General features: G+C 39.2%; 1 protein-coding gene and 1 long non-coding RNA gene across 18 annotated transcripts in view; one reads left to right on the forward strand and one right to left on the reverse strand.

Annotated features, from left to right (window-relative positions):
* FNDC3A (fibronectin type III domain containing 3A) overlaps window positions 1–27,804 on the forward strand; it is a 110,964-nt gene that overhangs the window by 70,591 nt on the left and 12,569 nt on the right. For all 11 annotated transcript variants that reach the window (XM_064408788.1, XM_064408791.1, XM_064408789.1 and 8 more), the window contains 13 exons: window positions 481–539; window positions 6,114–6,271; window positions 7,413–7,472; window positions 11,446–11,584; window positions 12,040–12,093; window positions 12,702–12,826; window positions 16,048–16,222; window positions 16,823–16,909; window positions 22,002–22,140; window positions 23,781–23,849; window positions 25,134–25,252; window positions 27,267–27,372; window positions 27,467–27,642. In XM_064408788.1, the coding sequence (XP_064264858.1) occupies window positions 481–539; window positions 6,114–6,271; window positions 7,413–7,472; window positions 11,446–11,584; window positions 12,040–12,093; window positions 12,702–12,826; window positions 16,048–16,222; window positions 16,823–16,909; window positions 22,002–22,140; window positions 23,781–23,849; window positions 25,134–25,252; window positions 27,267–27,372; window positions 27,467–27,642 (1,466 nt within the window). The remainder of the gene's footprint in view (window positions 1–480; window positions 540–6,113; window positions 6,272–7,412; window positions 7,473–11,445; window positions 11,585–12,039; window positions 12,094–12,701; window positions 12,827–16,047; window positions 16,223–16,822; window positions 16,910–22,001; window positions 22,141–23,780; window positions 23,850–25,133; window positions 25,253–27,266; window positions 27,373–27,466; window positions 27,643–27,804) is intronic.
* LOC135294037 (uncharacterized) overlaps window positions 25,259–27,804 on the reverse strand; it is a 30,107-nt gene continuing 27,561 nt past the window's right edge. For all 7 annotated transcript variants that reach the window (XR_010356143.1, XR_010356147.1, XR_010356145.1 and 4 more), the window contains one exon: window positions 25,259–27,655. This is a non-coding gene — a long non-coding RNA (uncharacterized LOC135294037). The remainder of the gene's footprint in view (window positions 27,656–27,804) is intronic.

A 27,804-nucleotide genomic window follows, 5' to 3' on the forward strand; every position in this document is an offset into this window, starting at 1 on the left:
GTAAACTATAAATCCCTTATAAAGCTCAGCTATACCTTCAGCTGGCACAAAACACCTTAAATTGTTTCCCTTGCAATTGAGGAAGGCCAGCCAGTAGGCTTCCAGCTGATGAGCAATGACATATTTGAACTACTGTAACCTGACTGCATCTACATCCAAAGAGAAATCTGTGGGAAATATCCAAGATCTTAAGTTTTCCAGAAGAGCATTTGGTTTAAAGTTATACATTAATAAATGATAGCCAGGCTTTCTGTATTCCATAATGCACAGAAAGGCTTTAGAAATAGTTTTATATTAACAACTTCTTCAGAAGCGTTTTTGGTTTCATGTTGTCCTAGATGAATGAAAGTTAGCAAGATGTTCTCCTTTATAAATGCTTTCTTCTGTGTGCAGTTGTTGCATTTGAAGAGCTATTTCACTGTAAAGTTACTGCACAATATTCATGGATACTTCTCTTTTGCTTTGATTTTGTTTTTTAAGAAAAGGATGAAGAAACAAAAGCACTGGAAGCACTTCTTTCTAACATAGCCAAGCCAGTGGTAAGTAACAAAAGCTTTCCATAAAATCAGATTTTATCTGTTGCTATTTTACACAGTCGCATCTTCGTTTCTCTCTCTTAAGTTTAAAGCGTCTTTAATTTTCCATACTGAAGCAAATTCTCTTAACTTCCAGTCCACTGTACTTTAAACAACCAAAGCAATTTTTAGTGTATTCACATTTATGAAACTAAAATTGTCTTGCTACTTACACTGCAGAATTCTTCCTGGCTATTCTGTGAATCTCAGTATTAACAGAATTATTTAAAAAACATAGAGATTGTAACATTGCCAGTAGCATAATGATGCTGCTTAATGGAATATGATGCTTAACATAATATTATACTGCAGAATCTGTTCTCAATTTCCTGCAACTTTGTTTAGCCTTAACTGTTCAGGAAGCAATTTTACACACCACATATCTCTAGGCATGAGTGATACCTGGCAAGGTTTTGGAAACATCACCAAAAATGAGGTTTTGTAAAACCTTATTTGCAAAGTAGAGAAAAAATATGACCTATTTCTCTTTTAAGAGTTTTTGACAGCTTCAGGGAGGAGAGACATAAAATTCACCACAGAACATGACTGTCAGCAGTGATCTTCTGACCTACCTACTTGAAAATTTACCAACATACTTTCAGTTTGTAAAACTGATGCATATTTTTGTGTAGATACTCTTTAAAGTACTGTTGCCAAATTCAGTAGTTTCTTGAATTAAGGAGCAGGCCAGTGATTTTTTCTTTCATTGTCTGGACCTTCCCTGGTCCCAACCTTGCTGTGAAGATTTGCACATCTTTTCCAAAAATCTTCACCACAGTCATGAGTCCACCGTCTTGCGTGAGTAAAAACAGTCTGTGTTCCCCATGGTAGCATAGTCCATACAACTGAAACTCCAGGAGGAGCTTGCCATGGGTTTGTCCAGTCAGTCAGCTGCTTCCTCCAATCATCTACTACCTACTTTCTTCCCTTCACTTTCCAGGCAGCCTCGCCCCAGTTTAGTGCCCTACCCTTGATTCTTCTTTCGTATGTTTCTTTACAGCCTGATGAGGAGAGGCCAAGAGAGCTGGGGCTGTTTAGCCTGGAGAAGTGAAGGCTCAGAGGGGATCTTATCAATGTATATAGATATCTGCAAGGCAAGTGCACAGAGGATGGAGCCAGGCTCTTTTCAGTATGCCCAGCATCAGAACCAGAGGCAATGGGCCTAAACTGAAACACAGAAGGTTCCCTCTGAACATCAGGAAACATTTTCGTACTGTGAGGATGTCAGCTCTGGCACAACTTGGCCAGAGAGTTTGTGGAGCCTACCTCTTTGGAGATACTGAAAAGCTGTCTGGACATAGTTCTGGGCAGCTGGCTTTACGTGGCCCTGCTTAAAGAAGGGAGTTGGACCACATGACCTCCAGGGGTCCCTTCCAACTTCAGCCATTCTGTGAGTCTGTGGTTGTCCAAGCACTGAGCAGAGATTGTATAGAGGACACTTGGTGTCCTGCTGTGTCCAAGTATCAGGATGGATTGACATGTCTTCAGTGCCCCTTTGTCATGGCTAAGCAGCATGGAGATCAGAGCTGTCTGAAATTGGGGTGTTGGCAATGGTTACATTGCCAAGGAGAGCTCTGAACTCTCTCCAAATGAGACTGAGAACAGGTGTGGTCTTGTGCTGTGTTGCTGATGACAGAGGAAAAAACAAAGCAGTGCCAGTACTATCGTGTTTTCTTTCACATCCTTCTGCCCTCAATCCTCAGCCACCCATGCCTTTTAGACAAGCACCCTAGTTCCTCTCCCCACCGTGTTCTTGCTTGAACGTCATTGCAATAGCTGTGTGCCACTGGTGATCTCTGCAGGCCTCAGAAGGCATCCCAGGCAGTGGTACTCTGCTACAGATTCAGTGTACACAAGGCAGAAAGCCAGACTTCTTGCACTTGGAGAGGTTTATGCTTTATGAAGGCAAGGGACTGCCAGGGCTGTGAGGGGATGGAAGTCTAGCTGATGCTGCAGCTTGGGGGAGTGTGGTGTAATGTGATAGGAGTCTGTGTTACGTACTTGGGTCTTGCAGGATCTCAAGTCACCCTCCTGCAGTTTCATCAAGGAAATGTTTTCCTCACTTTCCCTCAAATGAACCAGGACATTGTTTTTTTCACACCTTCTCTTTGTGGTTCTCATCAGAAATATTCCTGCAGGTTTTTTATTAATGTTTTGATTGAAGCACTTACTATGAGGACTGTGATTTTTGATGGATCATCAGTACTCTGTTCCCTGGGTGAACCGTGCTGTTACTGACTGTGGTGGTGGCCATACAATCAGATGATCATACAGGGTGCTGTCCAGTACAGTGTCCATTGCACCATATCCTACCCTAGAAAGCCAGGAGCAGTGCTGAAGGCTATGACCTGTCCTGAGCTGTCCCGTGTCTCAGTGCCCAGGTCCGGGGCATGCGCAACTAAATCAGGCGGTGGTCTCTGTCATGAACTTCATTCACAAATACCTTTCAGTTCTGCACAGTATGGGATGCATCAATTTTGCTACCTCCAGACTCCTGTTAGATTTTGACTTCCTTGAACTTTTCCACATAGGGATCCCTCATCCTTTCATACATGGCAGTGTTAAGTCAAATTGATTACATGGTACTAACATCAGATGACCCTTCTACTTAGGGGTCTTGAACTATTTATACTCAGACATAAATTGAAATGATTCTGCAGATTGCACCTCGGAGTTGGAGCGAAGCCTTCACCAGCTGTCATGTCTCTTGACCAAATAACAAAGCAGAAAAGAAGACCTGAAAAGGCAAAAGTCAAATGAAGAATGAGGCAGAAGGCTGAATATTTAATGAGACAATAAAAGCTGAGAATTTGAGGGTTGGTTATATAGCATGTAAATCCCTTTGGAGAACATCATACTTTTCTGGTTCTGTGTATGTTTGCAGACTTCTGGCATGTGATGCACCTCACTCACAGTTAAGTATCTTGCATTACTGTGAATGCAATCCAGATTGCACATGCTAAAAGTGCTCTTTTGTTTGACCCAAATGGCATGTGTAACATATTTAATGAGGACTTTGGCAAGCTGGATTGATAATGAAGATGTGCTCTTCTCTTGTTTCCACAGTGCTAGATCCTGACCCAAGTACTATACTCTGCTTTGCAGAAGCACATAGTGTTCAGAGTTGCAACCAGAATCTATTGCAGCTGTTTGCATAAGCATACAAAGCAATAAGTAATGCCAAGTGTTTTGAAAAAGCCACTCCCAAGTGTCTCAGAGCACATAATAGTAGTGGATTCTTCTGATCTTAAATCTTGGCTCTTCAAAAATACTTATTTTTCCTTATGTCTCACAGAGATAGAAAATATCCTATGTATGATGGAAATGTAATCTGTCAGGTGGCAGTTTGGCATTAGCAAAGTGTTACATGGGGTGTTCTGGGCAAAGCACTAAAGAAAATGAATCACTAGGAGATAAGGAGAACTGTGAGAATTATCAGATTTTATAGGTGAGGGAAAACTCAAATGCTAACAGTCTTCAAATGCATGAGAAACAACTGCAAAAGGAAGAGAGGACATTTATTGTTCAATTCCATGGTGGCTAGGACTAGTAGGCTTAGCTGGTAGTAAGAGAGACACTGCCTGGATACTAGGGAAAAAAATTCAGTGGTCAAAGTAGCTAAATCTAATAAGAGATCATCTTAAAATAGATCTCATAATCCTGAAGTACAGTAGGTCCTTGGGGCACCTGTATTTCTTTCCCTCAGAATCTCCTGCCACTTGCTACAACTCAAGAGGGTGGGGTAAAGATTGTCCAGGAGGGAACTTGATCAGATGCTTCCCACAACTCCAAAAACTTCCAGAAATGCTAGAATTTTACTGCAGTGGTTATAGATAGTGTTAGTCTAGTTGGTGATTGCATCAAGATAGTAGTGGAATTTTTCTTACCAGATTTTAAAGAGAAACTTCACTGTTTAGTCATGCCAGCATTTGATCCCTTTTAGGATATCATGTACAGTCCTGCTAGTGCATAATGGTTTGGTGACATTGTTTCCAAGACATTGAGGCTCACATGGTATGATTTTTCTTCCTTTTTGTTTGCTATCAATAAGTCATGTCCTCTCTGCTTCATTCTTGAAGCTGACCTATTCAGTTTTTTAGCTTTAGTAGATTATAGCAGTTTGAGGTACCAGTTGTGAAGATAGCTTTTTGATTCTAATACTCTGGTAATAGATTTTCAAAAGCAATTATTCCCAAAATAGACATACACTATGATTATATTGTAAAACTAGTAATTTCATGTAATGAAATGTGTTTTGACTTCTCTTATAAATAATTGGAAACAGTAGGTGGGTGCAACATGTAAACCACAATAGCAGATGTATATATAAGAATAGCAATACTTATGAACATCCACAAATTTCTAGGCATTCTTCTATAACAGATCCTAAACCTGCATGCACCTGTGCACTCACCTACAAGCACACACAAGCATCCTCAGCCTCTTGCAGCACTTAGAGGTTCCAGACAGCGCCCATTCTTTTGGGAGTGTGGGTGCCCCTAATCACGCAGCTCCTTTGGAAGGCATGGCTGCTTCAAAAGCTTTGTGTGTGACTGCATTGTTCCTTTGAATCTGTTGTTCCCTACAAGCTGCTAATCCACAGGCCATTGAGAAGGCTCTCCACCAGGTGACATGCACTCACCTGAGCTGCAAATCCATGCCTGCTGTGCCCCGAAGTGCTGTTGCACCAGCTGGGGTGCGCAGCGTCCATCAGGCCTGGCTGGCAGGCCAGTTTGTCGCACTGTCAGGCCGGATTTTGATCATTGCTCTGTTCCACTGCAGCGTCTCTTACTCACCTCCCCCATTACCAATTTTCATGCTACCTCTATACTTCTAAAGCTGATGACTTTGTTTCAGGAGCGCCTTGTGATTCTCCCATTTCCATTTAACCCACCTGAGGGTCACTGCCCTTTTAGCATGATTCATCTGCTGGGATCACTTGTTGGATAGTTGGAGGTCATACACACTGGTTAAACTCCTGTTTCTGTCACACCAGCTGTTCTTATCCAGGCCTTTTTGCAGTGGATGGGGTGTTGAGGCAAACACCATGCCAGAAATTCTTCAGGATATTGTCTCTATGTGTATGTACGTGGACCTTGTGAACATGCCTTCATCTCCCTATATTTCATAGAAACAAGAAGGTGTTAAAAAAGACATAGTACCAGTGGCTTCCAAGGAAGAGGTGCCAGCAGCATGGTTTAATGAAGTGGCTGCTGTCCCAGGATGTGCTTTGCCATCCCTGTGCCTGGCCAGCACTCTGGTCCGTGTTTCAGCAGCCCACTGGGTGGCGTTATGTACCGACAGGCATCTCTGCCCTCAGCCCCTGCCTGGCATTGCACTTTTCTCATGGCATTCCTTGCATTTCCAACCTGATTTCAGCTGTAAAATCTAGTTAGTAGCTAGAGTATCTGTATAAATACTCTGATTTGCTAATAGTATGTGATTTTTCTTTCTCTTCTTTGATCATTTGTTGTAAAGTAACATTTAGATACAATAGAGTTTAAATGACAGAGATGTCAAAACTTTGTGTTTCTGCAGGTATCAGATATTCAGGCAAGAACTGCACTGCTGATGTGGTCCCCTCCATCCAGTGATACTGGAGAAGACACAGACAAGAATGACATGCCAGAGGTTTATACTTATGAAGTGATGATTTCAAGTACTGGAAAAGATGGAAAGTACAAAACTGTGTACATGTAGGTGTTGGCTATTTTTATTTAGTCACTGCTGCATAGAAATATGTGGCTTAAATCCCCATTAAAAATCTGCTTGTTGTCCAGAAAGTTAAATAATTAGGAGTTTTACGTAACTACCCCTTTTTTCAGTAGAATTTGTTTCATTTTATTACTGAAGTCTCTGCCATCAACTGGAATGTAAAGATTTTGTTCATACATGTTGGAGGGATATTTTAATACCACTTTTGCTGTATTTCAACCAACTACACTAGACATCATAAGCTTTTACATAGTAAGACATACAAGTAGTGAGAAAAATAAATTGTGTTTATTACTTTTTATGTCAGCACATGCTTCTCTTCCCAGTAAGGTTATCCCTTCCTTCACTAAAATGGGTCTTGGTAGGAGACAATCAAAAAAGCAGCAAATTCACACAGAACACAACTCATAGCAGCAACAAAGCAAAGTCTTCAGTTGTTTAATTCCTAACACAGTGGTTTTCAGTTTGTTTTTTGCAGTTTGGAGAAATATGACAGTAAAATATATAATTAAGCCTATAGAGTTCTCTAACAGTTCTAAACCTTTGTATCTAGCTAGTTTATCTTAGTCACCTTCCGTGGATTTCATGTAATTGAAAGTAGAGTATCCTTATCCAAGGAACTAGCAGCAGAGAAATGACCTTTGCTAAGATAAGCTGATGTCAGCAAAAGCAGACTAACAGATGTTATTTTTGTGCCTTTTCTGTTTCCTAGGCTCTAACAAGTAGGTGTGTGCAGTCAGGTACACTTTTAGATAATGGGTTTTGCAAGGCTGGACTGAGCTGCTGTAGGCTCCAGTACTTCAGTGGTTTTTTTGAGTAATAACATACATGCATGCACATGCAGCCTGTCTTACTAAGTAAAGAAGAAAATAATTGCTACTGTTTAGAAAGCAGCAAACAAAAAAGTGCCCCGAAACCACCAGGGAAAAGAACAGGAATAACACAAGAAACCTCTAAAATTCAGAGAGAAATACATTTAGACATTGCTATATTTAGCAAAAGACAAACTCTTAGCAAATACATTTCATAGAAGGTGTGTTGAATTAGATGATACATGTCTTTTTTTAATAAATGTGTGGAATTCTGAAACAGTCTTTAAAACAAATTTGTATCTCTTTCCAGTGGAGAAGAAAATAAAGTTACTGTAAATGATCTCAGGCCAGCAACAGATTACCATGCAAAGTGAGTATCTCACTTTCTCTTCATTAAATTCAGTGGAAATGTTTTTAAAAGTTTTCATTGTGTATTTGCCTAAGTCTTAAGAGATGGTCTTAACCACTTCTCACCCTCTTTTGAGTCACAGTCAACATTTTTGACTTAGCTGACCACTCAGTCCATTTTGGACAATGTAAGACAAGATTGGTGCATGCTCATCCTACATTCAGGTCCTTTCATTTATGTTAGCACAGTCACCTTTTTCTGTCCTTGGAGCCAGGCACAGATGCTGCTTTTCAGTTTTCCACAAGCAGCAGAGGAAAGTACCTTACCCTGGAAGATGCTACCTGCTTGGCCACCTGAAAGTCATATTATGCTACTTTTGCTTGGCTCCAGTAGATCAGTGACCCCATATGCATGACAAAATGTGCCCCCAGCTTAGTGTAATTCTGCCCTTCTAGCAGAATTGACTACTTCAGTAGGTCAGAAGAAATAGCATAGGATTGGGAAGATGTGGTTAGGTGTCATTCTTCCCTCTTTTTTTTTATTAAATATTAGAGGGTCATCTGAAGCTGAACTTGGCAAGGGATGCAAAGACTAAGGGCTTTTATAGCTTTGTCAGCCAGAAACAAAGGTCGTTGAAAGTGTATCCTCCCAAACAAACACAACTGGAAACTGATAGCTATAGATGAGGAAGAGGCTGAGGTACTCGAAAGCCTTTTTGCCTTAGTCTTCAGTGGCAGCTTCTCTTCTCACACCTCTCCAGTGAATGGCAGCAGCATGGGGACTGAGGGAGGAAAGTCCCTCCCACAGTGACAGAAGATCAGGTTTGAGACCACCTGAGTAACCTGGACATAAGTCTGCATCTGAAGAGATTCATCCCAGAGTCCTGAGGGAATTAGCTAATATAGTTGCCAAACCACTCTCCATCATATTTGAAAAGTCATGGCAACCAGGTGAAGTCCTGTGTGACTGGGAAAAAGAAAACACTTCACCAGATTTTTAAAGGTTAGGAAGGAAGACTATGGGAGCTACCAGCCTCACTTCTGTGCCTGGGAAGATCATGGAACGGATCCTTCTAAAAGCCATGCTGAGGCACATGAAGAACAAGGAGGTGATTCAGGACAGCCAGCACAGCTTCACCAAGGACAAGTTCTGCTTGAAGAACCAAGTGGCCTATGAACAAGTGACTTGTATCAATGGACAAGGGGACTGCAGATGTTAGCTGTCTGGACTTCTGTAAGACCTTTGAGACAGTCCCCCACAGTATCCTTCTTGGTGGATGATAAATTGTTTGGTCAGTCCCATTCACAGAATAGCGGTCAATGGTCCAGTGTCCAGACAGAGATTAGTGACAAGTGGCCACAGGGGCCAGTCTTGGACTGGTACTGTCAAATATCTTCATCAGTGACACAGAAAGTGGGATTGAGTCAGCTTCCAGCAGCATACACCAAGCAGTTGCAGTGTCAGCCACCAAGTGGTGCAGTTGACACACCTGGAGGAAGGGATGCCAGAGAGACCAGGACAAGCTTCAGCAGTGAGGCCATGGGAACCTCATGAGATTCAAGAAGGCCAAGTGCAAGTTGCTGCCCTTGGGTCTGGGCAGCCCTGGTATCAACACAGGCTGCAGGATGAAGGAATTGGGAGCAGCCCTGCCAAGGAGGATGTGGTGGCCCTGCTGGCTGGAGAGCTGGGCATGACCTGACAATGTGCACTTGTAGCCCAAAAAGCCAATTGTGTCCTGGGCAGCATCAAAAACAGCGTGCCCAGCAGGGTGAGGGGAAGGTGATTCTGCCCTTCTGCTCCACTCTCGCGAGACCTCACCCAGAGTGCTGCATTCAGCTCTGGGATCCCCATGATGAGAAGGATGGTCACCTGTTAGAGTAGCTCTGGAAGAGGGTCACAAAAGTTGTTCAGCCTGGAGAAAACTCAGTACTTTAAGGAGGCTTGTAAGAAAGATGGAGACAGACTTTCTAGTAGTGCCTGTTGTGATAGCACGAGACATAATGGTTTAGAACTAAAAGAGGGTAGATTTAGACTAGATATATGGAAAAAAATTTTTTGCACTGGGAGTGGTAAAACACCAGAACAGTTTGCCCAAAGAGATGGTGGATGCCCCATCCCTGAAAACCATTCACGGAGAGGCTGGTCAGGGTTCTAAGCAGCCTGATCTAGTTAAAGATATCTCTGTTTATTGCAGGGGAGTTTGGACAAGTTGACCTTTAAAGGTCTCTTCCAACCCAAACTACTCTGTGATTCTTGTTTTTTAAAAAAATAGTGTGAATAAAGCAGTTTACAAATAAATAACATTGTGAAGGCAGAAATGAAGGCCTTCTTAAAAGAAGTACCTTTTCAGGAGATAGTGGCAAGTGTAGAGTACCTTCTTAGGTGTGACTGAATGTCCTGCCTCTCTTGACTGTGTGGAGAACCCCAAGATCTCTGTGTACTGACCAAGGGAACCAATTTAGAGGCAGCTGGTAGGAAGCACAAGGAACAGAAGTGTGTCAGAGAATGGGTCCCGGTTAACAATGTTTTGCCTCCTTCCACATCACATTTAGAGTAGGATTTGCCTTGTACAATAGCCTTCTTGACATTTGCTCAAGTGGGAGAGCTAGGTTCCCAGCCTTTGGTGTGAAGGGGTCTATACCTCCCAGAGCAGTTTTCCAGAGTATTGTCTTGGTTGTCAAACTTAAAGCAAAAGAAGGTTGGTCTGTTCTTATCACAGCCCTCATTTAATTTGAGTCCCTGTATTGCCTGGAGCATAAGGTCAGGAGAAAGATGAATGGTAAGCTGGCTCTAAGCTCTTGCCTATGAAAGTGTTTACCTGTGATTTTGTTCCTGTTTTTAGTATTTTTAGATATATTTTATCCAACAAGGTTGAAGTTGAAAATTCATGGAGCATAAGGGTCAGTGACTAGAATTTTCTTTTTTCTGTCTAAGTGCTCTTCTATCACACTACATTCATATTTTTTCTTGCTTAATTCTGGTTGTTGTAGGCAGTACATGGGAATCAGTGGCTTGGCCATCCAAGCTCTTTGTAAACAGAATTCTGCCAGTGTGAACACTGCAGAAAATCAGCAAAGAGTGGAACAACTCAACCACCAAGATAACTGATGTATTACATATTTGCAATTGTATGCAAGCACAAACAACTTTGTGTTTAACTTTAGTCACTGTTTGACTGTCTTCTCTCTGTTTGTGAAATCTATAAAGCCAAATTTCCTGTGATTTGCTGTTCATGCATCAAAAATGTATCAGAATTTTTGTATTTTCTTAAGCTGTCAACTCAGATCTTATATTGGTAATCAGAGGAAAGGGTTTTTTGGCAAGTTTTGGTTTTGGGTTTTTTTCAAAGGAACGGACGAATAAGAAGCAAGTAATGTGCCACTGACCCAAAGAAGAGGCAAGGCATAGCTGCACAGCTTAGGGGGCAGGGGGAGACCAGATGATTATCATGTATTTCCTTTTGGAGACAAGCCTTTTGAAAAACAAGCCATTTCTCTTTGAGACAGAAGCAAAATTCATTTGTTTGTGGAGGGCTAATTCATTGCCTTACTAAAGGAAAGGACAAGGTGAACACACTCAGCAGGACACCCATTTGAGTGCAGAGGATACTACATCAACAGCTTTGTTGTGCTCATCTGACGAAAGCACTTGCAGAAGAATTATTCATAATATAAGTTTATATCTCTACAACAGATAATGAGCCTGCAGAATGCTACCATTATTTTCCAACCAAAGCACAGCTAATAACAGACATATTTCAAATAATAATTGTGAGACGAAAGCAGACCGAATGTAATGATGTACATCCAAAGTAAAGGACTCTTTTCTTTCTTATTGCTTCTATTGTCCAAGATGTTTCCCCCAGTTATTTATTTATAACAGTGATATTTTAATAATGAAGCAGCAAGCCAGCAACTTAATTCCAAATGCTTTGTTTTCTTTGGAAACTATACAGATTTTGAAGCAAAATGTTATTGACTCTCTTCCACTTTAGAGTCCAAGTAGAATGCAACTGTGTAAAGGGGAGCCCTTCAGAAACAGAGAGTTTTACCACAGCAAGTTGTGAACCTGATACTCCAAATCTGCCCAGGATAACTAATCGGACCAAAAATTCTCTTACACTTCAGTGGAAGGTAAGGATTGCTTTACAGCCTTTAAAATAAATATTTTTAATTCTTCAGAATTGTTGTGAATTTATCAATAAAATACCAGTTCATTGAAACTGAAAATTTTAGTCAAACCTACTCATATGAGTCACAGTTCCCTGATTGGAAATAGATATACTGGGTTAAATGTGGACTTGAGTAAAAAGAGAAGGATTCACAGAAAAGCAAGGAGTCTCTCAAGGTAAAATTACTGAGTTCAGTACCCAGTGCATTTCAATAACTAAATTAGAAAAAAACCCCATAAACATGGGACAAGCACTCGTTGTATGGCAACTAAACTAGGACTGTCTTGGTAAGTGAAACCATTATATAAGGGGAGCATTTATCTTCCACTGTTCTTCTTGTGATTTGGCCCATACATGCATTTTTTAAGGGGTCTTGTGTCCAGTTAGAATTCTAATTTTCCTGTTTTCCTGTTACAGGCATCTTGTGATAATGGTTCCAAAATCCACAGTTACCTTTTAGAATGGGATGAAGTAAGCAAGTTATTCTATTGTATTTTTAGTCTTCTATTTTTTAAAGTAGCTGTATGTGATTGTGCATGTTAACTGATGTCAAAAATAAGATTTTTGATTAGAGGCATGTGACAATAATGTAATTCCTGAAGCAATTATGAAAATACAGTTAGTGCTCAGGGTTTTTTCTCAGGGGATATAAAATAAAAGTATCTTTATTGTGTGATTCTGCTACTCTTAATAGTGGCTTTTTCACTCATAGTCCGTGTTCAAGAGCTGACACGGAAGGATCATTTTCCTGTAACAGTCTTTCTTTTTTGATAAGTGGGTGGATCAATTATGGCCCTGCAATGATCTTGCAGTCTCTACCTGGACAGCTATCCTAAGATGGCGGAGGTGCAGTATCTTCATGGTTTTTATTCTTTCAGCCCCAAGGAGCTAGGAAATGGAAAGGAAGGAAAAAAGCTGCTAATTTAATACAAAGTTTCATATGCTTCTGCCTCGCCATATGGAGATTTCTGAGTTATATTTAATTTCAAGAAAGGATTTTACTTCATGTTTGTGTGTACTTTAACTGATGTATGGATATGTAATAAGGTCAATAATATGATTAACTTCTTACTTTTTAGGGAAAAGGAAATGGAGAGTTTTGCCAGTGTTATTACGGTCAACAGAAGCAGTACAGGATCACTAAACTATCACCAGCAATGGGGTACACCTTTAGGCTAGCAGCCAAAAATGACATGGGAATGAGGTAAATGCTGTTACATACCTAAATATGGAAAGCATATGCATCCATGTGTGTGCTACTTTAGGAAAAACGTGTGGTGGCATTTAAAGAAAAAGGTTTTTGTCCAAATGGTCTGAAAAGGAATATAAAATATATAATATTTCTGTTGGAAGGGACGTATAGTGATCATCTAGTCCAACTGCTGAGTTAACTCACAGTATGTGATTGGATTTTTCTTTTTGCAGATAGCCTTTGTGCTATTGGGGTATTGTCCCTTCATCTGTGTCTTAGTCTCCTGTTACTCTGAGAAATAGACAGAATATGACATTACCATATCAAGGAATTCTCTGGAAGTTCTAGCCCTATTATCAATGCTTAGCATTTATGGTTCATGCTTTTAATTACTACTTTTCAGGTGTTATAGAGCACCAAACTTTGTTTTGTATTTTTGAATTAATGACTTGTGACTTCAGTGGAGAATATATGTAAGAACATGGAAAAAAAATGTTTTGTGAAGTTATGCTTGCATTACTGGATGCATTAGTTCTTGAGTGGGCTTCTTGGTCGTCAGGCAAAGCAAATGCACCTGGCTAACAATCGTACTGCCAGAGCTCATCTCCTCTACAGCAGACTCCTGGTGTCCACACTGCCTAGTAGTACTTGGACCTTGAGGTACTGTGGGGCATAAAAATGGAGCTTCCCTCACCATCAACATAAAATTGCTTTTTGTGTTTGTTTTTTCAATTCAGGTATTATGAACATTGTGCTGCAGCTCACTAAAGTGGTGTTTTTACAGCATGAAATAGAGGATATGTGTTTTATGTCCTTTATCTGGCAGAAGGGGGTGCTTGAAGCAACAGTGCCTGCTTGGCCAGTGTTAAAGAACGGTGTAAAGAGTAGGGAGCCAGACCCAGGGTCATAATTCATGCTGGGCAGAATCTGCTGCAGACTATTAAGTATGTGAAAAATACAGCTGGCTCAGAAGATCTGAAGCATGTGTTGGGGAGTATTCAGGGAGTGCATTGCATAAGGTGCCTGTTCTTGTGTCTTTCCTTAAGTACCTGCTTTGTGCTACTGTCAGAGGACACTGTAGTGGACTAGAATGACTTTTGGTGTGCTCCAATAGTCTTTATTACATTACTGCCTTCTGGATGATGTTCCTGAAATTAATTATTCTCTTGAGTTGCTCCTGGACTTTGTCTTGTTGAGATTCAGTTTGAGCTGTTAAAAGTAAAGATAGGAAGGGAGCTGGCAGTTAAGCAGGGTCCAGTTCTTGGGCTCTCTTCCTGTTCCCCTTTTACATCTGAGTGTAGCTGTACCCTCTTGGAATAGCTGCACATATTAACGATTCCTCCAGCGTAAGCTTTGAAGACACTGATCAGTTAAGTACCCTCCTTAAACTAATCACACTGAATAGATTTTTAAATCAGTATTTCATAGCCTTGTGAAGATGTGCTTTATTGTCTTTATGGTATTATTTAATTAAGAAGTCTCTTGAAATCATATTTATTAATGTAGAGTGCCTGTTTTTCCTTTATGAAGAATGTTGAGAACATTAGGCATCTGGAGACAGAGTTTTGTCTAAATAATTTTACCAAGAAGAACAGATATTTTATCTCTGAGTTACTAATGTTTAAATTTAATTCTAACCTACATGAAACAATGGTTAAAGAAAACTGGAAAAATAAAATCTGTGTTCAAAGATAGTACTGTTCTTCTGTGGGAATTGTTTAATAGTCATTCAAATATGGCTATGGCTGGAAGTCAGTTTATTTCAGTGTATTTTGGAATGGTTCAAGCACGTTTAGAGATGAAATCTTTTCAAGATGTGTGGGTTTTTTACCTTGTAGATACTTGTAAGGTGACTCCTTCAATAGTTTGTTTTGAGGAGAGTTAGACATACAACTTGTATCTAACCTCTCTTCATGCTTTCTTCAGGCTGCCTATAAAATGTTGATCTTTTTTTAGTAAATATATTGTAGGTATCACTTGATTTCCATTCCAGAAGTTTTCTTGCTTGTGACGCCTTACAAGAAAATAAATTACTATTCCCATAAATTTGGAAGTTTTTTCTTGTTTTTTACTTTTTCCCTTCTTGCTGCACATCTCTTTGGCAGTCCTCACGGACAATATGTCTGTTTTCTGTGCTATGAACACTCTTGATAATGTGTTGTGTATAAGATTTTTTCCTTTAAATGCCAAAAATACCTCAGTGCAGACCAAAATTATAATATGTGCATCACTATAATAGAGGTTGAGTAAGAGAGAAAGTGACATTGGAGTTATCTTTTTATTGGGATTTTTCAGGCAAATGGGGTTTCAAAACACATGAGATATTTTACTGGTTATCTTTAAGTTATAGAGAAGGTTTTATTTTCAGGGCTTCCTGATGCTCACTTAGGTAATCCTTAACTTTTAGATTAAAACTACATATTTTAAATTAGTTTCATATGGTTAAAAAAATTAAACTAGCTTTAGGCTTGTGATTCTTCAGATCTGATGTAAAGCAGCAAAGCCAGCTGAGAGCAGGTGGGCCTTTTTAGTCTAGCTGGATACATGTCAGGCTGTCTGTGCAAGCATACTATCAGTTCACTGACTTTTGCATCCTCCTGTTTCACCGTAGCTCTTTACATGTAATTTGTTTGTATTTCCACCACAAGGTGTATCTAATCTAAATCAGATAAGGATAACAGTTGTGTTAGGAGATTTACTGGTATACACTCAACTTCTTTTTCTGCAAGAAGACTTTCATTTTATCAACTCTTCAAGTAGCTCACCACTGAATGAGACTATTCTATTATTTTCTGGATCTCTAGAGAAACCAGTACTTCAGAGTAAGCTCAGAACACATGAGCAAAGTTTGTTTTAAAGTCTTGCCTAAATGTTTTTATGCGTTCATGTTTTCACTTTGCAAAGGAAGGACAGTGTGGTGTTAGTATATTATTGCATATAGAGCTTTAGTGTTTTAGAATACTGAGTTAATATGAAAAAGCAAAACGTTTTGGTTAGCAAAACATTGTAATTATATCATACAAAGGAATCTTTCAATTATGAACATGTTAACCTTGTTCAGATATTTTGTTACTGACAGACTCATGGGCAAGTTAAGTTGTTTGCATGTAAGAGCTTGCAATTTCCATTGTGCATATCTCCAAGAAACTGTCATAGCTGTGTTTAGTAAGAATTTTGGTTTTAGCTATTAATTATTATGTCTAGTTAGTTTACATACTGTCTGTTTTAAACAGTGATTTTAGTGAAGAAGTCCTGTATCATACCTCAGGCACTGCCCCAACCACACCAGCAAGTCCTTTGCTGATTAATGCTGGAGTTACTTGGTTATCCCTTCAGTGGACAAAACCCTCAGGAACACCATCAGATGAAGGAATCTCATATATATTAGAGATGGAGGATGAGAACTCAGTAAGTTTAGAATACTTATTCTCACTATGTTTGATACATTATTGTATTAGTGTAGCAATGATTGTTTTTGCTAGAATGTTCTACAAGGAATTGTATTTTCTGAAATTAAGCTTATGACTCGTCATTGCTGTGACCAGGCCGCCTAGCTTTCTTCTTTTAATTGTGTTTAGTGTTATTAAGCCCCATTTCTGCAAAGACTTTTAAATTGGTTATAACGTTGTGAATTTGTGTGTGCAAGTTAAGCCTTGTAAGAGCTGGATCAAAGCAATTGCATCATGGAGTGTGGTCCCTCTAGATGTCATTTCAGACTAACAGCATTTGTTTAAAAATCAGAACTGTTCTACCCTTTGAAAGTGTTAGATAAAATTTCCAGTGGTGTTGTATATGTCTTTCTTACTTATCTTCTCTCCTGACTGGAAAATGTTTAATGAATTTACACATCTTTAAAAAAATTGGTGTTCACACAATGAAGGTGCACTTATTATTTTGTCAGAGAAGCATAATAATTACAGTTTGAAACAGTAATTTATTTTTATGAAGTATGTTAGATCGTCTGGTCTGCAAAGATAATGTTTCAAATAATCCTGTTTAATTCTGCAGGGATATGGTTTCAAGCCAAAATATGATGGTGACGATCTTACCTACACGGTGAAGAATTTGAGACGTAGTACAAAATATAAATTTAGGGTAAGATTTTTTCATATGTTTGGGCACCAGACTAGTTTGAGATTGACTTAGAAGTGGGGAGGGCCATTTTTAAGGAAAACAGAATTTGATGTCAGTTTCTTACAATTTCAATCTCTTAAAACTGGCTGAACACCTGCATTATTGTTTCTGCAGAAGTGATAAGAACCTCTGCAGGGCATAACAGAGCTACAGGTATCTTGAAATTCCAAGTCAAAAGTACATGTTCGTAACAGCTGGGGTTCTTTATTTGGCTGGTTTGTTTCATATATGTGGGTGATATTACTGAGTGTAGCTATGGGTTCTTTGACAGTAAACACAATGAAGGTGTTAGGGTAAGGAGCAGCCTTGATTAAAAAAAAATAAATTGTTAGGAAGTCATCCATATTACTGTGGTGCTCAGCCTGTTGTAATAAGCTTAAGGGCTGAACTTTTAGTTCAGGAAGAAGTCTGACCTATGAGCTTTTGGATGTGGTTAAAAGGTAGAAAGAAGCATACTGGCCCTGTGAAGATGATCAAATAGCCACTAAGGACTACAAGAACTTGCCAGGACAGGCAGAGCTGAAGTAAAAAAGGCTTAGGTTCAACTAGAACTAAAATTGGCCAAAGATAACAAGAATGACATAAAATGCTTCATCAGATATATGAGAAGTAGAAGCACAGGGAATACATTCAGAGGCCATTCCTAAACAGGGCAAAGAGGCAAGTTACTAATAATGCCAATAAAGCAGAAGTTCTCAGTACCTTCTTTACCTCTTCCTTATCAGCATAACTGGACCCCAGATCACAGGATAAGGTAGATGGGAGAAGGCTAGGGTTTGGTCTTTTAGAAGGGCACAGTCCAGTCCTGGATGTTACGAGAAGTGGCTGACATTGCTGCAAGAACCCTATCTATAACACTTGAAAAGTGATGCAGGTCAAGGGATATCCCTGACAGAAGAGGGCAGATGTAATGCCCCCCACCTACAAGAGGGGCCCAAAAGAGGACCCAGGGAACTACAGGCCCATTAATCTTACTTCAGTCCCTGAAAAAGAAATGGAAAAGTCTTCCTAGGAGATAGTACAAGCCAAACAAAGCAGACAGTTGGGAATAGCCTACACCAAAAGTAAATGATGGCTGACTAGGCTGATCATTTCCTACATCAAGGTAACACTTCCAGTTGGTCCAAGAAGATCAGTGGATGTTCTTTACCTGAACTTCAGCAAGTATGCAACAGTTTCCCACAGCCTTGGCCAAACTGGCAAGACACAAACTGGATAGGTGGTATGTGAGATGAGTAGAAAACTGGCCAACAGGCCACACTCAGAGGGTGGTGATCAATGGTTTCTAGTCAGGCTGGCAGCCTGTCTGAATTAGGAGCTCCTAGGGATAGGAGACCCCATGCTGTTCATTTTCACAACTGATCTTGATGATGGGATTGAAAGCACCCTCACCAAGTCTGCCGGTGACACCACACAGAGTGGTAAGATGAACACATCAGAAGGCAAAGCTATCTTACAGAAACACCTGTAAGATAGGCTAGAAGAGTGAGGTAGCAAAAACAGAATGAAGTTTAACAAAGACAAGTGCAAAGTTCTGCACCTGGGCTGGAATAACCAAGGAGCCCACTATAGGCTAGGAGCAACCTTGCTGAAAGGGACCTTCAGGCAAACTGGATCCTGGGCTGACTCAGCAGTGGAATTGCTAGCAGAGATGAGAGATATTCCCTGTATTCAGCTTGTGTCAGATCACACCTGGAGAACTGTGTCCAGTTCTGATCCACACAATTCACAAAAGACAGGCAGAGTGGGAGTTGGTCCAAAGGAGAGTCACAAAAATTATAAAAGGACTGGAGAACCTGCCCTATAATGAAAGTGTAAAGGAATTACGTATTTTCTCATTGGAGAAGACTGAGAGGGACCTCATCACAGTTTACCAGTAGTACTTAAAGCCTAACTACAGAGAGGAGGGAGGTTCTCCCTTCACAGGGAGCCACCTTGAGATGAGAAGGGGCAAGAGTTGCAAGGTGCTCTGGAAGGGGTTTCATCTTGGTATAGAGAAGAAATTTTCCACAGTGAGATGAAGTAATCACTGGAACAACCTCCCCAGAAATGTGGTGGAATCCCCATCACTGGATGATTTGAAGATATGACTGGAGAGGGTGTTAGATAATCTCATCTAGGCTCAATTTGCCCTGAAGGGTTGGACCAGATGACCTTTCAGGTCCCTTCCAACCTGGGCTGTTCTATGTTCTGAGTTACTCTTGAATAGCTGCTTGGGTTTTGGAACAAAGCTAAGAACATATCTGACAGTATGAATCACAGAATCATTTAGGTAGGAAAAGACCTATAAGATCGAGTCCAACTCTTAACCCAGCACTAAACCATGTCCCTAAGCAACATATCTGCACATCTTTGAAATACCTCGAGGGGTGGTGACTCAACCAGTTCCCTGGGCAGCATTGCCAATGCTTGACTGCTCTTTCTGTGAAGGAATTTTTCCTAATATTCAATTTACACTTCCCCTGGTGCAACTTGAGGCACAGTCAGAATAACCTCATCTCTCTGCAAGTGAGAAATACTGATCGCTGTTGTCATGCATACATCTAAAATACTAAGGAAGAATACTAAGTAAAATATTTAAGGAAGAATTGGGAACTGTTGAAGAAGAGCTTCTCATTGCAATATGCATATCAATAGTTTAAACATTGATTGATTTGAGTTAACACTAAAGCATGTAAGTACTCCTTTTCAGATGATATTTTGCACTTCTGAATATAATTTTGTTGGGATTTTTGCATAACTTAGTATTTAAGTAATTTAAAATATACAGTATATTTCTAGCACTACTATGGCTACACATGAACTAAAGATGAGCTAATTCTCTTGAAACTAGCTTTTGCAGGACACAAATACAGTCTTCCTTTGAAAGTAATACTACACATGATTTACACGCATTACTAGTAAATGTATAGTTACTTAAACATGCTAAGTTTCTCTTTAAAATAAACTCCAATGTTTATACCCTATTTTTATTAGCAAAACAATAAACAGAAGTCTGTTCACGCATTCATGGAGCATAAAGGAGAAACAAATGTTATGTTGATCAGGTCTTTAATTTTTATTATACAGAGGAAAGACTTAATTAGTAGTAATATTCCTTAAGGCTTTTGAAAGAAGCTTTATAACCATTGGAAACCTTATTATAATACGTAAATGCTAACTGCCTGTTAACTTGATTTGTAAGGGCACAAAGACAACCAGATGATTATTAATCCTGTAAACTGTATTGGGAGACTTAATGTCTGAGAGACATGTTAGCTTGCATTTCCTCTTCTCAGTCTACTAACATCACTGCTATCATTTCGATTCTGCTTATTTTTAAAACAGATATAAAAGCTGAAAAAAACCTCCTTTTTCCCTTTTTTCTTTTTTCCTAGGTGGTTTAGCTTTTTACTAAACTAAACTACAAAGTAAAGAATAGCAAGAATTTGTTTTCCTAGAATCACAGAACAGTCTGGGTTGGAAGGGACTCTTGGTGATCATCTGGGTGAAATTTGCGTAGAAAGCCAGGCCTTATCTTAGGCAGTTCAACCCTGTCCCAGCCCTGTTGAGCTGAGATTTCAGTACTCCAGCAAGGATGATTCAACCACTTCTTTGGGCTGTCTGTTCTGATGGTAATTAATTTCCTTTCTTATATCCAGCTAGAATTTCCCCTAACACACTTTGCTGGCTCTTGTCCTGTCATTACAGATCCTTTGGAAGGCAATGCCTTCATCTCTTCTGTAACTGTCTCTTAGGTGTTGGAAGGCTGTGATTAGATCCTTCCCAATGAAACTTCTTTTTACTCAGGCAGAATGAAACAAAGCTTTTTTCTGATGTCAGGTTCTCTAATCCTCTGATCATCATGCTGACCCTCTTCTGAACTCTTTCCAGTTTCCCAGTGTCTCTTGAACTGGGAGGACCAAAACTGGACACATGGTTTTGCTTTACTCAGCACTTTAAATGGTTTTTAAAGTGCTGAGTAAAGTGACGTAATTAAATCCTTTGTCCTGCTGGGTAAATTCTTGCTGATTCAGCCCATGAAACAATTTGGTTTTACTACTGCCAAGATGCTTTGCTGATTAATTTGGCTTGCTCCTACTCAAATGCCAATGTCCTTCTCAGCAGAGCTGAAAAAAGAAAAACTGTGTAGAGTCAGACCCCAGACTGCACTGGTGCTAGAATTATTGCATCCCAAGTGCAAGACTTTTTGTCCAAAGCTCATACAGTTTTTGTTCATGCAATATTTCAGCCTATCAAAGTCTGTATGATGGCTCTTCTCTCCAGCATATGTTTGTCTTCTCCTAGTTTGGTGCTATATGCAAATCTGGGAGCATCACTCACTCCTGTTATCCAGATCACTTCTAAAGATAATGAATAGAATCTGACACTGGATTGGCTGCTGAGGAAATCCACTGATGAGCAGCTGCTAATTTTTCTTCAAACCATTAGCCAACACCCTTTGAGCCTGGCATTCTGTCAGGTTTTCTACAGCCATCTTGTGGTCCATCTGTTCTATCTTGACCAGCTTGTCTATGTAGATGTTGTGGAGATCAAACTAAAATTAGGCTAGATGATGTCCCCAGCTTTCCCCCATTTGTTAAGCAAGTTGTTTCATCATGGAAACACTCAGGCTGGTTAAACACAATTTACCCTTGACAAATATAATTCCTTGTCCTTCACATGACTTTCATGACAACTTTTGCCATAATAATCCTTGGGACTGAAGAGTTTATAAAAACCCTTTGCTGTTGTTAATACAAGTTAGCTATACAAATACTTTTTCTATCTCAGTATTTATGTAAAAGAAGGTGCTGTACTAGCATGGGAGGAATTTTTTTTAAGAATTTGGTTTTTTCTGGCAATTTGCATGGATTTATATTTTCAATATAGTGATTGTCTAACTATGGGACTAAGGAAAATGTAAAATGAATGTATATAATAACTTTAGGTTTTGTGTTAATTTATTATGTGTCTGTCTATATATACAATACAAATTAATTTGTACTTACCATAAACAGTGAATAGCACAGCACTATCCAATGTGTTTATAGTATTTAACATATATTTGCAGGTCATTGCTTATAACTCAGAAGGGAAGAGCAGTCCAAGTGAGACAGTGGAGTACATTACTTGTCCAGACAAACCTGGAGTACCTTCAAAACCCACAGTGAAAGGAAAAATTCATGCACAGAGTTTTAAAATAATCTGGGGTAAGAATGTTTTCCAGCTCTAATTAGGGTATTTCTTCTGTATTTTAATATATATTATATATATTAAATATTTTTTATACAGAAGGTCAGGTTTTACTTTAGTGACACTTCAGTCAACTGAGCCTTTATGATCCATTTATATTGAAAAATACTGACTCAAAATACTTAGTGTGGCAGTACAGCTAATTGTATGGGAAGAATAATGTGCTAATTGTGATAGGGACTGTTATTGCAGAGGACTACAACACTTAGTGTGGTTAATTGATGTACTAAGAAGTTCTGTTTCTCTGACACAAAAAGTAGGTGCATGACATTCTGAATTCTTAGTGAAAGAGAAGATTGAAGTTCAACCTGTATCTTCAAACTATTTGGTTTTGCGAGATAAATTTTTATTTGCTCAGGATGTTGAGAAACGTTTCCTTAAGTTCGGGAATTTTTAGCCTTGTGCTGTAAAATAGGAGAAGGTTGAACAATACTGTGTGATGCAGTACTTTAGTAGAAAACTAAACAGTAAAATATTACATTTATTGTCACTTCTTACCTATTTCCATTTAATAATGTGCTTAATTCTTTAGCATCAGTAATAAGAAATTTACTTGTAGAGTACAAATAGTACTCAACAGGTCCAGCCTTGTATCTTCCCAGAGTGCTTTTCTACATCAGGACCTGATACTTGATCCTTTATGTACAATGCATAATGTATGAAGTTATTGAAAATACCTTATTTGTATGTCAAAAAGCTACCTAAAATATCAATTTATACATAAAACTTTTAATTTGGAACAGTTAAATTCTTTTTATGTGGTAATTATTATGACAATTTTATTTTCCATTTGGAGTCATTTCCTTCCAACCAAAAAAGTGCTATCTGCCATCAAAGTCTCATTTTATTTAGCTGGCATTTTATGATACATAACCCTTGCCTAAAAGCCAACATCATTTCATCCAGCACAAGCATAATGTGATGATTAGGCAGGAGTACCCTTCTGTGTTGAAGTATAATGCTGTCTTTATATTTGTTTAAAATGTTGTTTCACATTACTTTAATTTTGCTGTTTTCTAAGTCATCTTTGAGAAACAGTATTAGAATTATATGTCCAAGAAAGGTCTGTAGATTTGTATCTTGTACATGAATACTGCACCAGGGAGGACAGTGCACTCAATTTCAAGTGATATAGTGGAAGTTAAGAGATAAGTCTTCAGTGTAGAGCTCTTGACTATTCTATTCCGTCCCAAAATATTTAGGGTTTTGAAATTCTGTCCTTAAATAATTTCATAATATTTTTATATACAAATCCATGTGATAATTTTTCCTGTGTGCAGTCCAAATTACATGACCATTAGAGTCTGTGTCCCTGAGTCCATACTCAGGTAGTTGAGACTGAAATATTTGTTGTGGCATCTCCCAGGGGTGATTCCCTTGTCCTTTCTCCTGTGTAGAGTACACAGAAGGGTTGAGAGCTGGCTTTCACACAGCAGGACTTGGAGTGATTTGCTGCTGCCCTGGACTAGGATGCCCTCTGTCTAAATAAGCACCCATCTCCAGCTGTCTGTTGATTTTGCCATTGGGAAAACCTCCCCAAAAGCTATAAAGCCATTTAACTTACCTCACTTAGTTGGAATATTGCTGTTTTTTATAGATCCACCAAAAGACAATGGGGGAGCAGCAATACATACATATGTTGTGGAAATGTCTGAAGGCTTAAGTGGTAAGTATTAGGATCATACACTGGCATTCACTTGTGTGGTTTTGGTTTTTTGCCTGTCTCTCTGTGCATGTGGGAAACAAAAAATGTTTATTATGACTGGGAAAGTTATTCCCAGGGACTGACATCAAAAAGAAAATAGAGGCACATTGATGCTTGTACACAAGAAGTCCTTTTTCTCTGATTTAGAAAAGAGAGATGCTATAAAATTCTGTGACGCAAGAGATGCTTTTTGTTTAACTTACTAATTAGGTCTATTCAGTTTTGGAAATGGAATTACACATTTCAGACATTTTAGGGCAAGAAGACAGGGACGTGTAGCTTTTGTTGTCTGCATGGCAGATGAAAGAAAAGCTTGTACTCCATTTATCACTATTAAATGAGAACAATGATGCAGCTGGGGTAACTTTCTGCTATTTGCTTTCTGTTCTTTCATACAGAAAGGAAACTGGCAGTATTTCTAAATTGGACATAAACCTATCTTGCTAAATTATTTAAAAATCTAGTTAAGTAGCTTTGTTGAGTTCAAAAACACAGTTACACCAAAAATGAAAGTTTAAACTTCTTCAGTGCTGTGTCAGATTAAGACAGAGCACTGTCCCCAGATATGATGGGAGCCCTCTCAGGCTGTTAGTCTATTGCTTTCCTCTCTCTGTCATATGTCCACATTAAGCCACTTTTGGAATGGCTTTCACACAGATTTAGTGAGCTGTGCATTACGTTTCATTCCCAGCCCTTTAAATTCTGGTGTATTGAGTTGTTGGAGATTTAATTAAAAGTCCCCAGGTTCCCTGCTTAATAACTTAAAGAGAAAGACAGAATGCTCAAGAGTTTCTGATTTAAGAGTAACAAATAATGGAATCAGAATTTCACATGGTTCTGGGCCATTCAGGGACACAGGAACAAGCTTCACCAATTGTAAACTGTAGTTACAGCCTGCAAAATGATAATGTAATTTGAAGCTTGTTTTCCATGAAAAATTTTACTTTTGTATCTTTCCTGTTTATTTGGTTATGATGTTGAATGTGCTTGCTGACCAAGTAAGTTGTTTTTTAGTGAAGTCAAATCCCAAATAAGGAAGCTATTTCACTTCAGCAGATATACACCTAATAAACTATGAAATTATAGGATCTTCCAGGAAATTCAAAGCAGTCCCAATTTCTATTTTTTTTCATAAACATCAGGCACACACTTATTTTTAGTGAAATTAGGATACCTGCTGTGGCTGGTACTGAAGTGTGGCAAATTCCACTTTGGTTCATTGCACACTTATTCCTAACCTTTCAGGAAACAAGTGGGATACAATATACAGCGGAGCCGCTAGGGAACATGTGTGTGACCGACTAAATCCGGGCTCTTCCTATCGGTTACGTGTATATTGCGTTGGGGAAGGAGGACAAAGCACGGTAATATCAGCTAATATTTTTATTAAATAAAATCTCTCTGTAAGAAAATCTGGTCCAGTACATATTTAAGCAAATATTGTGCAGACGTGCCTAACAAAATAGCCATAATTGGAACCTCGGAGAAGTTCCAGTATTGCTGCACAGTGGTTCAAGTTTCTGCTCATTTGTTAAAGAAAAATATCTGAATATTATTCCCTGATATATTTTGTTTGACATGACAGTCTTATTTACAGAAACAGATACTTTTCCTATGTGATACATTTATACAATGTCATTTATTAAGACGTAAACCAATACAGTAGTTTAAGAAGGGTACTTGAAAAGGCTCCCCGTGGAATTGGTCACAGCACCAAGCATAACAGTGTTCACAAAGCATTTGGACAATGGTTTCTCACATAGTGTGATTCTTGGGGCTGTCTTGGGGCCAGGAGCTGGACTTCGATGATCCTTGTAGATCCCTTCCAACTCAGAAGATTCTGTGATTCTCTGAATTTTATGTATTTTCTGTAGTCAGTGGAGTACCTTGTCTGAGTAGCCATGTTACCCCAGCAGGCAGGGGAAGCCTTCACTCAGGCTTTACAGGGTTATGCTTCCCGTGCTTTCTCAAGCACAATTTAAGTGTTTACATTGCTCTACTTTTCAGTATTCCCAAACAATTTGCTGTTCCATACTGTGCTTCTTCACACACACACCTCCACTGTCAATTCTGTGGTGTAGATCAGCTGCCAGTGCCAAAATGTCTTGCTGCATTTGCTCTCCCTTCTCAGCAACAAGTATAACAAAGCCAGCCCTGGCTCTCTGCAGACTTCCAGCAGGACTTTACTGTCAAGCTGCTCTCACAAAAGCTTTAAAGCCTTCCATTCTTGGTGTTTGCAGTTTCTACCTTGCCCTGCCTTATGACATGAAACATATGTGCTCTTCCTCCACATAGAAGTCTCCTGCAAAGATAACTTTTACTACATCCACCTTGCCTTAAGAATAAATCTGGACTTCTTCAATGCTGGCTTGGCTGCAGTGCTTTCCCAGTCACCAGACCACAAGCCTTTGGAGACTTTCACTCTGCTAACCTACTTCCCTACAGCCCAACCCCTTGAATTTAGAATTAACCTTGAGTACCAATAGCAAATAACTTCCAGGGAGTCCTTACACTCTCTGAAGGTGTCAGAAATCAACAGAAGAACTGTGAAGAAAGATGTAATTAATGCTTCTGCAGCTTCTCATTAACATATGTGAAACTTTCTGCCTTTTAAGTAGCAGCAGTTGTTCAGTGCAACAATGTATTCAAAGGAGCTGAAAACCAGTCCACTCTTTCTTGAACATACGTAGAAACCAGCTGTGAAATGAGACTCTGAGATTCATCTGTAAACCTGAAGTCTTTCCAACTTCCTATTTGTTCTGTATCAAGCTGAAGCTAAAAATCCCTCATTGTCTCTGCTCACTTCTGTCTGCATCCAGAACAGTCAATGCCATCTGCTGCATGTTATGTTCTTACGTAATTTTTGCCCAAACTTCAAATCAAAGGTGGAAACTTGTTGCTCATTAGGTATTGCTAAGCAATGAAAAAGTTGAAATTTCTTTTTTTTAATTTCTTCTGATTGACACTTCTGCCCACTTATGCTTTCTGAGAGCTTCTTCCATGGAAAGTATACAGCCCTTAGGGTTTAGAACTCTTTAAACTGCAGTCTGATACAAAAGAGGATGAGTTTACATTGAATAAGACATATTTCAAGCATCTGTACTAGGTTTGTACTGATAATTAACCACTGTTTTTAATTCTACTCCTTGCACGTGTACCAAAATACAAAAGCAAATTTTGCGTATTGTGTGATTATTTTGGCAATGTTTATATTATGAGAAATATATACCAGATCACTTCAGTATCCTCACATATTTGAAGATGTAATTAAAAAGGTATTGTCTTGTTTCTGACTCAGGTATTTGCCTTTACTTCTGGCATAGCTGATAGTTCCTGGTTTGGCCTGGATAACTTCATTAATCTATCTTTCATTTTTAGGTAACTGATTCCTTACTGGTGCAGACACCAGCAGTGGTTCCTGGTCCATGCCAGCCTCCAAGGCTACAGGGTAGACCAAGAGCAAGAGAAATTCAGCTGCGTTGGGGTAATTTTTTTACAAGTGTTAGAGATTGTAAGGGATTGAAATGTCTTCCAATGTGTTAAAATTAAATAAGCTTTTCTTTCTTTCTTATTTCTAGGACCACCTCAGGTAGATGGTGGTTCACCCATTACCTGTTATGGTCTGGAAATGTTTCAGGCAGAAAGCGATGAACACAGAGAGGTTTACCAGGGTTCTGATGTTGAATGCACAGTGGGCAGCCTTCTTCCAGGGAGGATGTACAGCTTCAGACTGAGAGCAGCTAACAAGGCTGGGGTAAGGAGGCAGTCTGAAATGAAATTCATTACAGAGACTGCAATCGCTATTAAGGATTTTTTATTTCAAACAAAGCATTTAAGAGTAATTTTTAAATTAGGATTTCCAAATGTAGAGTCATTTGGGTCACATAGCTTATTGTTGTGTGGGAACAGATGGTTA

This window comes from Passer domesticus, chromosome 2 (genome assembly GCF_036417665.1).
Source record: "Passer domesticus isolate bPasDom1 chromosome 2, bPasDom1.hap1, whole genome shotgun sequence".
NCBI lineage: Eukaryota > Metazoa > Chordata > Aves > Passeriformes > Passeridae > Passer > Passer domesticus.